This window comes from Epinephelus lanceolatus, chromosome 20, assembly GCF_041903045.1.
Source record: "Epinephelus lanceolatus isolate andai-2023 chromosome 20, ASM4190304v1, whole genome shotgun sequence".
Lineage (NCBI taxonomy): Eukaryota > Metazoa > Chordata > Actinopteri > Perciformes > Serranidae > Epinephelus > Epinephelus lanceolatus.
Window position 1 is genome coordinate 16,803,474 of NC_135753.1, and position 18,239 is coordinate 16,821,712.

Consider the following 18,239-nt stretch of genomic DNA (forward strand, 5'->3'; position numbering starts at 1 on the left):
TCCCAAAAAGCTTAATATATGGTGGGCTGGTTACTAGAGTGTGGCTTCAAGTGAACACACAGACCCACCACTAGAAATCTATGAGGAAAGATCAGAAATACTATACGAATGTTTTATTTGAAGCTGCACATTTGTACATGATAGATGGTCTGGCAACATCTCTTACAGATCTGCTACCAAGGAAACTGTAGTATTTAATTAGCTGTATGTGTAATACATCATTCAGTGTTTTTTTTTTGTGTGTTGGCGCCCACAGTACACACCTGTCCTTGTGCATTGGTGACCAGCTGTCCAGTGGCTCCTTGCAGGTTTGACAGGGCGTTGCCGAACACCTGAGAACCGGCAATGGATCCCATGGCTGCTGCCGCTGCTACCGCCGCCTGGCTGGCCAATGGATTCAGCTGGTGAGGACATGGTGAGAAATCATTTGTCAAAACTGCAGCATCACTCCTGCTAATGTTTATTAGTGTAATGAAAGTTCCTAAAAAAACAGGGTTGGGAGAGCTTGATGTGGGGGGCTTCATTGTTACAGAGGCCAGAATAGGCTAGCTGCAGAGGGGCCTGTATAGTCCAGCAGACTGGGCTATGCAGTCCATCATACAGCTCCCAGAGGTCTTTGCTCCTGGACCCAGTGGGAGGCTCGAGGGTAGGGAGGAGCAGTGAGAACGGGAGGGTGGTTGTGAATAAGTGGCCATTTTACCACTCTAAGTGCTTCCTCTGGCCCCCGGGGCTCCCTACAGGCTGAGCCGAGCCTCTCCACCCACAGCAACGGCCAAACAGCATCCTGCTTTCACAATAGAGCCGAGCAGCGTGGCCATGCATCACTGTATCGCCAACCCCTTCAATACACTTCGACTAAGAATTCCTCCAGCGTCATAATGCACTAGCACACTGCTACTTTTGAAGGAGAGGAGGGTTAGAATGACCATCTTTACCCCCGCTGTAATGGACTCATCTGGTCTGGCCTGTGGTTGTGAAAAGAGGCTCCTTGCATCGGGGACAGGTTGTAGAGCCCCGCCACATCGCCGAGATTACCCATATAAATCAAGCTAACCACTTATTAGGGGGCTGAAAATGCACTGCTGATTTGGTTGTAGTGCAGCAGAGCAAAGTCTTATTAGGTTGAGTAAGTAGATCAAAGACCAAGAAGAGATAGGAGACCTCCCAATTACTCAACAGAATAGAGAAATAATAGAAACACTGCTAAGAAGCAGGCTGCCTCCTCCCTGCTGCTAATACTGGTTGGAAACATATTCAAACAAAACTGCTATAAATTGAAAGTACAGTTTAAAGAAAAGGTTTCAAATAAAGCATTGCATGTTTTATACACTATTACGTTCATATACTGTAAAGAAATCTTTTCCTAAAGCATCAATGTTTCCACACTCTGTGCTCTGCGGGGAATTCAGCGTTGTTCATCTGAAATCATTCGGTTGCCATTCATCTTTTATCTTATCCCACCACCATATATTATTACACTTTCTGAAATCAAATGATGAAAAAATGCCACAGAGCGATCAATACTTTTTCATTGACAGTAAAGGTTAAGCACATTAAGAATGACACTGCATTTGTCTTATGAAATCATATTTCATGTAGGTGGCCTCAAATTGGCCGTGATTGATATTGCCTCCCCTCGTCTGAAAGTCATCCAGTTTTTCCTCGATAATCGCAAGATTGTCTTTTATGTGTCCAGCGGTTGTCCTTCGGAAATCTGGACGTCTCAAACGTTAGAGAAGTACAATCCTGAGTCTGACTTTATATGCAAAAGTAACAAGATTACAGAACGTCAGTCAATCTGCAACATTTGATAGTCAGTTCCCTAACCTTTATGTACTACAGGATATGGAAGATAATTTAGGTGCTCCAACACACAAGGTAAACTGATATATATGTCAATTAAATTCAGAGATCAACAGTAGAAGATGCATGGTGATGTTTAGAGCTAAAAATATTAGCCAAGTAATACAGGGTTTCTGTTTGGAAAAAATGGAGCTGGTCTTCATGAACTGTAAGATTTTAATTCATCATATGGCACAGGATTTATTCCAAAATATGTGATTCTAATAATATTTACTGATGTTTGATCCACATCAGAGAGTTTACTTTTGTAACTTGTAAAATACTCTGCTGCAGATTCTCCTAAAGATGCATCTTTAACAAACTTTCCTTTACCCAGTATGCTTTGCTAAATAGCACAATTTTGATTTGTTTAGAGATCTGATTAATCTGACTACAATATACATGGATGAAACAATAACTGTTATTCAGTCTGGTTAATAAAGCAATTGGTTTGGTTTGATGCAGTGACCATGATGCAAAGTAAAATGTCATTTTCACTATTTAGCACGTAATTTACGTGTGGTTTTGCAAACATTTTATATATAATATATATTTTTTAAATAATATGTGAACATATTTCAACCATGTCACCCCATAACTTATACTTGATAAATGTACAAATCATTATTTTATACATTTTGTTATTATTATCATCATCATCACAATTGCCAAAATGTGCACACACTGTAGTGATAAATACAGATTAATTATGGTCAAAAACAGCAAAACTAAAATTGTGTTGTAAGAGACAGTGAAAGAAACAATCCTCTCTGACTTTTTCTCCACTCAATACAAATGTGAAGTGATACTTTTGTTTTTGAAAAGCCTTTACAATCAGCTGAAAATGTTTTTAAAAAGAGCAGCAGAAAAAAAAGCTGACACATCTTGCAGTGCACATTGACATTTTAAAATATGATTTAAACAGCGAGAGTTTCAAATTTTCAGGTATCACATTTATATATCAGGATAAATTTAGCAAAGACATATCAAAGGAAATATAATGCACATTAACACACGTATCTTCAAAATCTTTAAAGTGACGGACTTTTCTTGAGACAGAAAGTGCTGAACTGGTTCTCAGCAGATAATTCCCCCTTCACTTATGACTGGAGAAGTAGTAGTTGAAAGGGTGAAATAAAACCTTGACCAGCTGCTCTGGTAGTTTTGTGAATATAAAATACATTCTTAAGTGTTGATAAAGGGGGGGTCTTTGAGCCAGGTTGGTAAAAAAAAGAGTATTATGGATGTTGTGATGGTGAATGGGGACACACAGAAAAGCCAACACGGCCAGTTAAACAGAGTTAAAAGGAGGCTACAGATCAACACACAGATAATGTGATCTGCTTGGGCGAGCACACCCAGAGTCTCTCTGAAAATCTGCTGTGCTTGGTGTCATTGTGTGAGTGATGGGTTGTTGGAGAAGCTTTCAGATTTATTTGAAATATTATCATTGTGTTTCATTCGATGATAGCCCTTTCAGGTGCTATGTTATTCTGGTAAATCTAGGTGAAAAGAGAGCAGGCTTTATTGCTGCTGCATCTTCCTGGCACTGGGTAATATGGATAGCAGTTGAGCCAGGAATAAGGAGAGGCGAGGCTGTGTTCAACACCTAAACAGGTGATTTTCCGCCACGGTGACTCCTCTCAACACCTCGGCGGGAGGCACAAAATGACAGACCTGGCCTAGCATTTGTACTGATTGCATGTGTTGGAGGAGATAAACAGTGATCTTCCAGTTTGCAGAGCCTGCATGTTAACCATTGTGTTTCATTCTTTTCATTCCCCATGAAAAGGGGCGTCATGAGGATTTTCAGCAGTGCAGACTGCTCTGGTCAGTGTTGAGATAACAACAATAAACTGAAGTTATTTGTTAAAGAAATGTTAAGTTACATTTAAGTCAGAAATGTAGAAATATGACATGTCAGTTTTGTTTCTCATTCTCATGTGTAGCAGCAAACCTAAGCACTGCTCAAGCCTCCATCATATCAGGTGACATCATCTTGTCACCTTTAAGTCACCACAACTGCTATCACTCTCTGCGCTATCACAGTTTAATATAGCCAAATATAAAAGGGCTACATAGGGATCAGCAAATATAAAATAAGTGTCTCTGAGAGGACAAAAAAAGCCTGCAAATTGTTAAAAATACATCTTTTCTCTGGACGGTATGAAGAGGAGGGAATCTAAACTCCACCAGGCTCTCCGTCGCCTGTTTGACCATGAGGGTCACCTGGTGCAGCAACCCGTGTAATCTCAGGAATAGAGGGAAAAATAGCGTTCCCGCAAACCGTGGAGAGTCCCCTGGAAACCAAAATTGTCTGACACAAACTAACTGGAGTTTATTCTGGGTTTGCTCTTTTCATGTGGCCGTTTTAAACTTAATTGCTTTTTTTTTTTTTCAGGGGCCTGCACAGGACAAAAAAGAGCAAAGATAAATGGACAAAGTGTTGCAGACACCAGCAGGCAGGCAGATTCGTCTACGCTCAGGCTTCAGCGGTGTGTAAAACTTATTTTCAGCTCATCTATGATTCAACAACAGAATCAAACATTTATCTAATATATCAGAGAAAACTGAAAGAGAATATGAGACCACGGGGAATGATTTAGCAAATTAGTAGCAGCTATATGTAAACTAAAATCTCTTCCTTTTCAAAAAGTCTCTCAGATTGATTACAGGTGGAAGTAAGTATGTTTGGGAAAATGTGAGACGTGCCAAAGTCTTCATGTTTTACTCGCTACCACTCAACCAAAAAGCATCAAAGTGGGCCAGATTAACAGTCAATAGCACTACTGTTTCTGAGGAAAATGTCCTTTATCTGTGGAGCAACATGGAAGTTTCCCTAGCTCATCCTGGCCCCACATCCTCCCTGCTCTTTTCCCACTTCGGAGTGAATGTAATCAGCTGTGACATGAGAAAACACGTTCTCTGTCTGTCAGGACTCTGCTAGTCTTCCGCTGACAGTCCTCTGCTGACTCTCCTCCTCCTCCTCCCCGAAAACGGCCTCCCCCACCACCTCCCTGTCTCCCCTCCCCTCACATCCGCTGTGCTTATGAACATCAAAATGCCATTAGGCCCTCCAAAACACCTCTGGTCCCTTGGTTAGCGGGGCCTCGCACTGCGGTCGTGCACTCTGAGTCCTCCGAGCCCCGACTATTGCTCACCACTGGGCCTCTGCTCCAGCCGTTGTGAAAAATAAACCCCAAAAAGAGCCATTCTTGAGGAAAAATATTGGGAAGTGAAAGACAGATAGAACAACTGGGGCAGATAACACCCGGCAAAATACAATAACGCTGCATCCGGAGACAGTCGGACATTGTAATTGCTTAAGGCAGTGGAGGGATGGTGGTGGCAGCGGGTGTGGATGTGGAGGTGGCTGAGGTGGCATGGCGGGGTGCTAATGGAGTGATGTCATATGAAACGCCAGAATGACAGCTAGTTAACTGAGGAGGTTTGGCTGATCAAATAAAATGCATTAACTCCAGGAAATGGATATCGCAGGCAGCCTCAGAAATGGCCATATCTAATGAGGCAAAATGCAAATGAAGGAGGAAAAGAGTCGTGAAAACGTTTAAACTAACTATAAAGGGATGATGGAGTGTCGGACAGTGGCCGTCAATCTCCCCACTCATTACCCTCATGTGAAATTAACAGCAGCTTTAATCATTACATAAAATCTGCTCCAGCCCATTTGTTGATAATTGTGAGGCACAGAGGTTCAGAGTGGGTTCTTTGTCATCAATCACGGCAGCAGTGTATTTCCTCTGGTTAGGGGACACTCTGCGAGTAAAAATATAAGTTATACTACATTCCTCTTACACTATTTCTCTTGCTGAGGAATGATCTATAATATTTAGCTGTTTCCAGATGTATTAAATTTGAAACTACTTGGTGATTAAGTATCTACAGGAAAGTGCTGACCATTTCAGCTCATGATGTGACATATTTGGTGCAGTTATTTCTGTACCATACTAGTGTTGGGTTGGAAATCATAGCAGCGTTAAACCGGTGTTGCAGTAAATCTACTGCTGCTCGGGCTATGACTTTAAAGTGGATACCTGGCTACGTTTTGTGGTTGCTGTGAGAAAATGAAAAATAAAATCATTAAAGTCTGGAGATCAAACTATAAAGAAATTATGAAGACTATTATTTTAGTGTATAACCCAAGAATCTCTGCAGCCTTTGGATTACAAAATTACCTCAATTATTCAATACGTAATAAAACATATGTCTTGATTTTAGGAGTTCCATTGCAGCAACTACTTCTCATTCGTTTTCATTTAGTTGGAAATGGCTTCTCTTTTCACTCTGCTGTTGTTTGACATATAAATATAGCATTTGAATGACTTTAATATCCTTCTAATCAATGTCCAGTGATCTTTTGATGTCCTCAATTCAATATAGGAAGGGTCATCCATGCCGCAGCTTTATAAACACAATAAAGGTAAATGATTACTCTCCACTGTGGTGTCCAAAAATACGGCCAGTAATGAAGAGAAATGGAGGAGTTTGAGGGGGAGGCCTGTCATGTGTCATTGGCCAACTCTAAGCCTTAAGATTAATCACGAGAGAGGGGCTCTGTGGCTAAGATGTGGTCACCCTTGATCGATAAATCCACCTCCCTCCCCTCCCTCTATGTGTCTCTGCTTCACTGTCTCTCTCTCTTTTTCTCCAAAATATACACAATCGTTGGCACGAGCTAAATCAGCATAAGTGGAGAGATGAATTGATGACATTTACAGCCGTATTTTGTATTGATTACTCAAGTTTTGACTTCTGAGGCTCTCCTCTTTGAGGAGTTGACTTAAGCACTGTTCTTACATTCTAGTTGAGTCCATTTACAAAACCATCAATTGCACAGTCCCATAATAAAAGAGGGCATGAAATCACCCACAAGGAAAAATATAAAAATGCAAAATGCTCCTCATAGAGTTCAGGGCAGCAGGGCACAGTTTAGAGGAATTTCAATTTACACAGCAGCACCCTATACATTGCAAAATATATACCAAATCTACTGTCCACTAACCACAACTGAAAACACTGTGGAGAAGAATTTCTGATAATATTCTGCAGGGACCACAAATGGGACTTTTGACTTGGTCTTTGAGGAGGGCATAATGCAATAACATTGCATTAGAAGGGTCTTTTTACAGCGTGGCAGTGCTGCGCGGCTGTATTCCTTGTGTGAACCGGTGCTCTGTTTGCGGTCACTAATGGGCATCAGAAATTACAGGCAGTGGAATCGCGCCCCGCGGGGGGACTGGCCTTCTCAGCGGAGCGGAGCACTTAGACAGTGTCTGGGAGCCTGCTGGAGGAGGAAGGGGGGAACTCAATGTCACAGCCCTGCCTCATAATTAAAGAAACCCTATTCCTTATCCACTGTTAGGTGAGCCCTAGCTTGGTGCTCCATCTGAGGGCTCCCCTGTGGGCGTCTAATGCGTGTTGCCCCCAATGTGCATGTGGGCTGATCAGGGATCTGCGCCTTTCTGCTGGGTGTCGGAGCTGGGAGCCCTCTGACCACCGCGGGAGTAGCGGGGCCACGTTTAGAAGAATCGCAGACCTCAAAAAGCGAAGAAAATATCAACTGAGGTGACGTCTGACAACCCAAGAAAACCAGAAAAGCCAAAAAGTAAGTGCAAAGGCAGCCTGCAGGTGTAATTTTAAAAGTGAAAAAGCCTTTACAGTTTTCCACATGATCCTTCTGAAATATGATAAATTTAAGTTTCTCTCTGTTTATAAATTCAGGGCTCATCGTTGGTCCTTAAGTCTGTAGATTTTCTTCCTGCCTAATCCCTCATTTGAAGTAAATAAAAGTAGTAGAGCTGTCATGGTCAGGTTGTTTTCCTCATCTAGCTCCCATGCTTTATAATTATTCATATGAAATGTGGTTCTGTTGATGGGCAACAGTCTTATTTTCTGCTTCAGTCAACAGTGCACATTTGTATTTCTAAATTGTGGAGCGCTTGTTATGTAAGGCAATTTTCTGCCTTCTTAAGAGCCGGATCTCCTGTGCATTAATAAGAGGCTAGGCTGAGCTGCTGGAGAGCTGAGGGCCTGTTCATGCTCTAAACCACACAGCCAAAAACTAGCAGCACACAGGCTGGCACCACATACCATTTATACATATTTAAAAGTTTCAGTAGGAAATTGTGATTTTTAACAGGTGTTATCGTGGATAATGGTCAGATGTGAGAAGTCTTACAGCTTAAGGGAACACAGATTTTTTTGTACCTTCACTTGAAGATTAATGTTAATTGCAGGAATACAACTTTACCAGAGCTGCAGCCAGGATTTTAAGAAATACTGAGATCGTAAATCCAGATTCCCACAGCACCACCCCAACCCCTTAAGACATTCTCCACTTTTGGCTTTACTTTTTATTTATTTACTCGCCTTTATTTACCTGATTTATTGTGTTTTCTGACAATTAATCTCCCAACATGACAGTCTGGATGTTTTCTTTAAGCCTTGAAGGAAAACTAAAGACATTTATTTAATGTGCATTTTTTGCCCCCAAAACAGTCAAAATGATTGTCTAAAAAAATATCAGAATAAGCAGCACATGAGTTAAGTGCCCTCATTATTAGGTATTGTTGAGTGCTTTACTTCTACAGTTCTCTGACTGAACAACCTTGTAAACTGAACCTTGAACATAATTTTGTGCCTTTACAAAATGAAAAATGGACCTACATGAATTTGCTTTCACAAGCACTCAAAATGTATTTTTAAGTTGCACAACGAATTTTGTGGCAAGAAATCAATTAAAAAACATCTACAAAATCACATTTCTATATTAAACTCTATGATCTTTGTCCAAACCACAGACACCACAGCTGAGTTATGAGACATTCAATAGATAATGGACTCTTTCCTCAACTTAAGCGTTGCCAGTTTCATCGACAAGCCACAGTATGAGCCATTGGGTCTACATTTGAGCATGTCATTTTAATTTTGATTTAATACCCCGTGGAATGATGGCGGCCCGTTTTGCTAAATTGAATAGACGTGGAGCTGATCTGGAAAATCAATTAATCGATGTGCAAGGCTCATTTAATACACATGTTAATATAATGGGAGAGACACCCACCGCCCATAAAAAAAAAGACACATTTGGAGCAAATTGGACAGTAGTGATTTTAACAGCGGTTGACATAAGTAAAAATGCACTGCAGCGGAAAACAGTGACATGAGTGTCTGAAGGGGCCTCAGCTGGAGACAAAAGCAGCAGAGATGGGCCCAAGACTTGAGGAGGATGGTGAAGCGAATGGGGGGAGGAGGAGGGGGAGGAGGGGAGAATGGCAAGGAGGTGAGGAGAGATGGAGAGTGCAGACAGCCAGGCCTCTGAAAGGCCGTTGTGGTTGGCAGCCGCTGACCTTGGTGACGATGGGTTTTCACCAGAGGCTTCTAATGAAGGCTGATTGCCAGGGAATAGTGAGGGAGCCAAGGGGTAGAGAGGGGAGCAGGGGGGAGGGGGGAGGAGAGAGAGAAGGAGAGAGAGAAAAGGATAGAGGAGAGGCTCAGGTAATTGCAGCACTTGTGGGTCTGAGGCCCTGCGGTCCTGTGATGTCGGGGTGCAGTAGGGAAGAAGAGAGATGTCTGTGGACGCTTTGGTGGTAAATTGTGGAGCACAGGGATGGGAGGCAGGCCCCTAGGCTGTAATTACCCCTATGAGTGTGCGGATGGAGAGTGGACAGGCCCAGTGTGGGGCTCTGACAGCGATCAAGGAGACGACTGCGAAAGGGGAGTAGAGACAGACACACAGACAGACGGCAGGAGTCTGACGGAGGAGGAAGACAGGACGCCTCCATCTCCGCCAGGCCCCCCGAAAACCAGCCAGCCAGACACTGGACCAAGGTCAGAGGCTATTAGCTAACACACAACATGCCGGTGACAAGACAGCCATGACAGGAGCAGCAGAGAGACAGCTCAGCAGTGTTGAAGATGCTGCTCCTGGATGGAGAAAGACATAATGTAGAAGGATTTGGCTAAAAAAAAAAAAAAAAAAGGCATTAAAAGACGGATAATTAGATCAGAGCCACTGAGAGAGAGATGTTGGGGCACCACTGGATGGCGCAGCAGGGTCAGGAGGGTCTGGGGCATACCAACTGGAATGAGAGAGTTGATAGGCTGGCCTAAGCTTCCTCGCTGCCACGGATCAGTATGTACTACCTCTCCTCTCCCTGCCTGGGCTGATGTAACTCACTGGAGTGGCAAATTACACCAGACCTACAGCTGTAGCCCGACATTATGATTAATTTGATCAGTAATTTCTCCTGTTTTTCATTTTAATCGCCGCGACCATTCTGCTGTGGCAGGTCTTTCAGATCTAATTAAGATCAATTCCGGTGTAACAGACTTGGCGAGCGCCTTTACCCCGTCAAATCCCTGAGCTCTCCGGGCGTGGAGAAAACCCGCAGCTCTAATCAATCAACTTCCAGCAAAATCCAGCGGGCTCCCGCAATCAGCCCATTAACACACTTAAGCAAATTTCATAATCTCCCCCCGTCTATTTGTCATCACTGTGGTGGCTATTTCAGGCAGCCACAGGCTGCATCTCACTGTACTCCGCATGTTGGGGAGCAGAGAGGCAGTGGGCGGGGTAGAAAGGTAAATTCTTACTCCGTTTAACCAAATTAGCTGCAGTAATCTGAGTTCAGGCCATTGACTCAAGGGGACACAGTCTGTTGTGGTGTGATTTGTATTCTAATCGGGATAATAATGAGGCAATTAATGAATTCTGTTTCTCAAATTAAAAACACCAAACTCTAAAAACACCAGGGATGTAATGAATGCTCAGGATTTCCTCACTATGGGTTTAGACGAAGATCACACACCTCCCACGAGAAGAGAATTACAATGGGACATTAATTGGAACATAATGAGTGTTTGTCTCTCTGTGCTGTATTTTCAGCAAATAGTTGAATGGCTGGGTGATTCTGCACGTCTGAATAATGACGCCAAGAAATAGGGGTGTTATCTGTGTAATGCTGATTGTATTATGGTAATTATGACTCGACTTTACTGCACAGACCAGTTCCTCTGGGTGAAGCATGGAAACACCAGAAATGCCCTTCTGTGTCTTCAATTAAATATACAAAAGGAAGATCACAGAGACAATTCACATGTGTTTGTGAGAAAGTCTTTGCTCAAGGAATCCCTCCCCCTCCAAATTAAAAACTTTTGTGAATCAACCAGCGAGTCGCTCGGTAATTCTGGGACTAAAAATCCAATCACTGACCCAGGTGGTGGAGAGGGAGGGGAGCTGCTGTTTAAATCCTATTGCAGCCTTGAGTGGGTGCTGAGGCTGCGACCTGTCCTTGGGCGAGCCCCTCGCTGGGTGACACACTCTTTGACAACACCAGCACTGACCCAGAGAAACTAAACCTTTTATGGCCATTCTGCTTCTCACACACACACACACACACACACACACACACACACACACAAGGTCCATAATCCTATTTGATGAGGCAATATCTTAATGATACCTGATGTGGCCCCTTTGGCCCCCCTCAAGGGAGGTCTGTCCTCAGTCATCATAATCAGCCTCGCTGCTTCTTTTAGAAGAAGACAATGTGTATATAGCTAAAAGTCTTATGCAGTTTGCTTTATCTAAAGGAGCTGCTGTCTTTGTTGAATTTCCTAGAATCTGTGAATAGTTTTCTAAGGAACAGTTTCCAAGTAAATCGGAGACTTATGAGCAGGATAGTCTGATTGTATTGTACTGGTTATCCAAGGTCTCTGTACGTCGCCTGATGCAAGCTTAATGTGTGAATCTGTATATTGGTCAGTAGCGCTTGTATCCACAGTGAGACTGGACAGTGTGTTTGGTGCGATGTAGTGGCTAGCCTTTGGAGCCCATTAAATCCAGAGGCTGTTTTTCCTGCTGAGTCTCACTAGGCCGTGACAGGGCCGGAGAGGGCTGCAAGGGGGGAAACAAATAGCCCAACTCATCCTGGCCATAAAGAAGGTTGCACCACAACCCAATAAGGGTCTGACGCTGATGAATGTGACCAGGGACAGAAAGGCGACCCTGGCCAGTCTCCACCAGAAATGAAACCACAGGGATATAAAATAGGTTATTATCGTCACACAGTGACAGCCAGACGGACAGAAGGGCAGAGATGGATGGACGGACAAAGTGACTAAAAAGGAGGTTGAGTAGGAAGAGCAGCAAAGATTAAGGGACTGATTACAGCTGGAGAGCTCAAGGTTAGATAACCTCAGAATCCCTCCTGAGTCTGCCGTAGGAGGATGTGAGTCGTGCTTCTTGTCCAGTTGTGAGGTTGGATGTGCTCAAGTGCATCAAAGCTTCAGCAGCTAGATGCATATTCTAACAGCTCCACATAGACATAAGAGCTGCCAGCATCCATTCAAAGGCTGCCACTTGATTAAGATCAAGTGCCGACAGAGAATCAGGCATTGTGTGTATTGCTTAAACACTTCAGCTCTTTAAGTGGAAAACTACAGAAATTACAAATCTAATTTAACTAATTAGCTGGTAATATTTATGGTTCTTGTGATGCACTTCAGTGTGTCCATGAAAAATGTTTTGAATGGGCTAAAGGAAGCTGAGAGCCTTGTATCTGTGTACAACGGCGGGCATTGATACAAATAAAAAGTGAATATGCAAAAGAAGTGAAGCACCACTCTGATATATAATATACTCCATAGGTATAGAGTGCTGCAGGGATGTCATTTATTTGTAGGCCAACACAGAAGCTAGCGTCACTCTGGTTCCCTCAACAAAAAGCCAACAGGATTTTTACATTGGATTTTGGATTATTATAGAAAATAAGCTCTGTGGCAAACAAATGTTATGATACTTACACATTTTGTTCATAATAATCTTCACAAATTAACACCACTTTTATGGTTTTTGAAGCGTAAATGCAATCACCAGAAGTAAAAAGTTACCTTAGGCTAGAAACAAACTACACCATGGTCACATGACGTCATCATTACCACTGCAACGAGTTTATAAAGCAGTGTTCAGTGCGGTTAGGAATGATGAGACTCTGTAGTCTAATCTAGCCACTTGTTAACAACCAGGATTGACTCATGCCTTCACCATTCGATTGCTATTGATACTAACCAACATATTGGATTAATGTAATCAGGCGTTAGACAGAAATAACCAATCCACATTAAACACCATTTTTTTGGTGATTTTTTGATATAAAATTTTGAAAACACAATTAATAAATCTTCCAGAAAATAAACTCAGTGGTGTATGAACACCTCAAATTACAGCTAAAGGGTGAAATGTAGTGCTCCCCTTGTTTTTAAGTGTGTTTTGTGTCCGGTTGACACATATGTATCACTTTGTTTTCTGCGTTCTTTAAAGAAAAGCTAATAAAAAGTAAATAACAACAACTACTGTTGCATACAGTGAATTTTAAATTATATAACAAAACATAACAAAACAAAGAGAGTCAGTGCCACATCAATATGAGACTGATTCTCAGAGTTTACATATCACAAAGAGTTAGTCTGGTGCAGTTCATAGACTCACCGACAAAGGCATGGGTGGGGTGACGGGTGAAGGAAGGCTGCGGGCCGGTGACTGGTTGGGCCGATGCGGTGGGGAGTGCTGCGGTTGTCCAGAGGTGGAGGAGCAGGTGGAGCCTGGAGATGGAACGGAGGTCTGCTGCTGGCTGGGTGGGGTCATGTGATGCTGGGATGACAGCTGGTTCTGGGTGTGGGAAAGGGTCTGTTGGTGATGATGTTGCTGCTGTTGCTGCTGATGCTGCTGCTGTTGTTGCTGCTGCTGTTGCTGCTGGTGGTGCTGCTGCATCTGTTGGAGCTGCTGCAGGTGTTGGAGCTGGGAGTTCAGTGATGAGGTAGCTGTTGATGGAAGAACAGCAACTTGTTTGATTCTGCTTTGTGCTGAGACCTGAACTCCAACAAACACAAATGAGTTTGGACTGACAACATGACACCTTGTGTTTTAGCACATTAACAGGAAGCTCTCATTATTTAAGGAAAGTGCTGACACCTTAGATGCACATGGAGGTGTGGGATGCATAGGGTGAACGGTGAGAGACAGATGTAAATTGCATGGAGCCACAACAAGGTCCTCCAGGGTTTTTAGCCTGCATGATAGAGTCTCTGAATTTAATTTAGCTAGTTGGAGGACAAAGCTATCAAGCCTGACTGATATAATTGCTCTCTCTGGAGCCAAAAGTCTTCATTGTCACTTGGAGAATGTCAGAATCTTTGGTTTAATGGCTTAAAATCTCATAGGAAAGAGACATCCATCTTCACTGAAAGACTTCAGAAATAAATCCATTAACTAATTGGATCCAATAATGGCATGCCATTAGAACCTAATTTCTACATTTAAATGCTTATAAATTTTTATGCTGTTTAAAAAAAAATGGTTAACACTTAAGCCGAGCCAGTCTGCAGCCACACCAGCATGCAAATACTCCCATGGATCCAGAATGTCCACCTCAAATTTAATATGAAATAATTAGACAAATATGTTGCGCATCCAGGGGTGGGTAGTAATGCATTACAAATAACAAACATAAGCAAAAAAACTTGTACTTTTTATGTTCCTTTTTATTTCTTTTATGTTCCTTCCATGCTCAAGTATACTGAGACAATAATTTTACTACATTTGCCATCGTTGTTACAGATACTCTCCTGTAAATGCAGGGAAATTTGGCAGGTGTGGTGGGGGGGCATGCAAGGAGCACCTCCACTGCAGATGCCAAGTTTCCACCTACCTGGAAGAAAAAGAAGCACCCCCTATCTTTTGACCATGATGTAGTGATGACGGAGCAACACCCAAAACAAGATGCAGCTCCCAGTGACAATCCCTGATCACATCTGGCTACACTTTTTATATCAAAATCTAAAAAAAGACATCAGTTCCATGATAAAGAACTGGCTCTACCTCCTCAAAAACAACAACTATCTTTCAGGTAACAAAGTGCTGCATTCAAGTATCACGTAGCCTTCGAAAGGAGGTGGTTGGGGAAGGTGGTGTGTGTATAAACTGCAGGAGCTTGACACCAGAACCTTGGGTTTGTGTCCAGACTCCTGTCTTGGGTTTAGGCAACAAAAGCCCTTTGGTAATGGTTAAGGAAATATTGTTATTTCTGTTAAATTTAATAAAAAATAATGCCTTTATCACCACAAGTGGATACTGTAATGCAAGATTGCCTGTTTTTGTAACATACTGGGTACGTTTATTAGCAACATTTCCTCATCAAATGAGCAAAATCATAATTTGCTTTTTAGGAGACAGGCCAGAGATTTTCAGTACTCTGCCCAACATTGGTGCATCTCAACTTCATGGTAATTGTCCATGGCAGTTCACTCAAAAACATCTGAATACAGAATGTGTTTGATCTTCTGTCAGTTCACACATAAATCCATACCACAACACAGTGAAAACAAAATAATGTCTACTAAAGGTATGAACTGTAATACTATATGTGGAGAATTGGGCTAAAAAACAACATCTAAACTGACCTTCACAGCTCTTTAAATAGAAAAAAGGGGGGGAAAAGTGTTTTTATATCTGTGCTCACATTCAGAAAACTCTTGACAGCTATTTTTCAAACGCAGCAGAAAGATCCTTAAAGGAAACTATATCCTACATAGAAAAACTGTCTGATGTATACAGTGACACCAACAGTTTAGTTGCAGATCACGTTAAATGCAGGGGCATAACATAAATAAATAAAAATCAATGACTTTAAACTTTAGAATATGTTTTCCCCACAGTACAATGACCAACAGAGAGTTAATCTGTTGCCTCTGACTCTGTGATGTAACAGCTTTGGAGGATGAATACAAGAGATGACCATGACAGGATTCAACATGATTTTCTGTGGATTAAAAGTTAACACAAGCTTGGAGGGGACCAGACCTGATCTGTATGTTGATATCTGACTGAACGTCAAAGACTGGGCCTCACTGAAGAAAGCAAGCGTAAGTGGAGTTCAACAGATTTTTCTTAAACTGAGGCCAGACAAGGTTACGATAATGAATAAGTCCCTGATCACACAGAAAGTTTTTTAGCAGCTGGAGGCGGCTTTTTGTAATTCTTCTTAATGAGAATTAAGCTTTTTGCTTGCTTTTTGTGTTGCTACTTGCCTTGTATTTTTGCGCTTGGCACCTGGCCTTTTTGCTGGAGTGCTCTAAACTTCTGGAGGTGAAATTTTTTTAACTCAAAGCAGAAAAGTGCCTCACGTCATCTCTGCTTTTTCTCCCCATTGTTCAATCAGATGATCTGAGAGACGAGCCTTCTGTGGTGGTCACGACAACAAGTTTACAGTTGGTAACTGAAAGAGGAGAAATTGGCTCAGTTGCTTGGGAGGACCAATGGACTCCCTGTGGTCAGTATCAATTTCTGTGATAAACAGCAGTGTTGTCAAATTCCTCATGAGTTGTCCTAAAATATGCTTGGAAAGGGTCATCATGGAGTTGAAACTCCTGGACCAACTGGTCATACCATCCATGGCCCAGCCTCTTTTTTAGGGTCTCATACGCCACACAGATCTCTGTTTCCCTGTGCCCAACAAAATATTTGCAAACAGCCTCTCACCCTCAACCAGAGCTACAGCAAGCACCCTTTGCCTGAACATTTCAGTGAGAAACTACTAATTACTGTGAAATAAATAAAATAAAACAAAATAAATGCCTGTGTGATCTGGGCCTGAGAACATTTTAGTACACTGTATTGAGTCAAAAAGTAAATGACTAAGAAGTAAGATAGATAAACAGTAAAGCATACTCTATATATACTGTCTGGAGGTAACTAAATTAATACAATTGTTCTGATATCGATACCAGTATCGGAAATGCCTCTGATACTGTCTAAAATGCTGGAGCACCCAGCAAGCAAGTCTACGCATCGATCCGATACTACTGGTTTATAAACTTTAAAGTAGTTTCACACACAGATAAAACAGCGTTTGTTTTTTTTAACAACAGTTCTACACAAACAGTAGCACTGTGCAGCCACTAGCAACTACTGTTTTAGTTAGCTGTTGATAAAATGTCAGCAATTTGGCAATATACTGGGAGGTCCCACCACTTTAGCGTTTCATTTGAGCCATGCCATATCACAATGCTTATAATCATTTCACAACCGCACAGGGTTAGGGTTATACAGCTTTTTGTTTATTATTATTTTTACATATGTGTATATATATATACATATATATATATATATATATATACACACACACACACACACACACACACATATATATATATATATACATATATATATTTATATATCGGAATGGTTCTCAGTATCGGCCAATATGCAAGTGTCGGAATTGGTACTGGGAAGGAAACACTGGTATCGGAACACCTCTATAAATTAATCAAACGTCCTTACTGAAAATATATTATTTATGCATTATCTAATAGCCAGTTTGATAAGAATTGTCAAACTGGTAAATAAAATAAACCAAATGTCCGATTTAAAATTAGAACAGATTAAATTGCACAAAATAAACTACCATAAATTCCCTCATTACAGATGTAGTTTAATATGATACATTGCATGTAATAAATATATGTACATTGAAAAGACCTCTGACTAATATCTACAGAATTATGAAAAAGCACTTCCACAATAAACTAAAATTACTTGAAACACAAAGGACTGAATAACAAAAGAGTGTTTGTGAACATCTATTGATAATGCAGCCGAGCAATCGTGAACGCAGGTGTAGACAAGCTTGTATACATACAGAATCAATGCACTTAAATAATTTAAGTATGGTTGCCTCATAAAAGATGAATAAAACATCAGGGCAGACAAGTCTTTGATTAGTGTGGCCACTACGACTGCAGGACAGGCACATATGAACATTTGATGAAGATCAGATCATCCTCCTCTTTCCTCGCTCGGCAGCAGCACAGCAAAAGAAAGCCAGCGTTTCTTGGCCAGTAAACAGCACACTTTTACATTTCTTCTACCTCCTGACACATTGACACCTCTCTCACACCCCCATCATGAATTATATATCACCTGTGCAAACGGCAAGAGTCCAATTCTCACTTGAAATGTTTGGGGCAAGTTGTCTAGCGAGCGCCAAGCCCCTGACAGGACCGGCTCTTTTCCTTTGCAACTTCACAACGACAAAAATGTTGAGCCCTATTTAAAGATGGAATAAAAGGGAACAAAGACGGAGAAAACAAAAGGGGGGTAAAATGAGATTTCTGTCAAAAAATTATCGAAACCAGGCGAAGATCAAAGACAACTGGAGAATTTCCTGCAGCGCCAACCATTACGCCGAGGAACAAGAGGTACAACAAAAAATATGAGGCAAAAGAAAACAAATACAGAGGGAATATGGAAGAAGCCCCATGTGGCCTTATTATAAGGGCTACACCGCAGGTACTATATTCTTTAACAGCAGTGCTTT

General features: G+C 41.7%; 1 protein-coding gene across 3 annotated transcripts in view; it reads right to left on the reverse strand.

The window, feature by feature from the left end:
- The window catches only part of pou6f2 (POU class 6 homeobox 2), a 95,174-nt gene that overhangs the window by 25,740 nt on the left and 51,195 nt on the right, over positions 1-18,239 (reverse strand). For all 3 annotated transcript variants that reach the window (XM_078162705.1, XM_078162706.1, XM_033638345.2), the window contains 2 exons: positions 13,355-13,686; positions 264-401 (listed from right to left, as the gene is read on the reverse strand). In XM_078162705.1, coding sequence (XP_078018831.1) covers positions 264-401; positions 13,355-13,686 — 470 coding nt within the window. The remainder of the gene's footprint in view (positions 1-263; positions 402-13,354; positions 13,687-18,239) is intronic.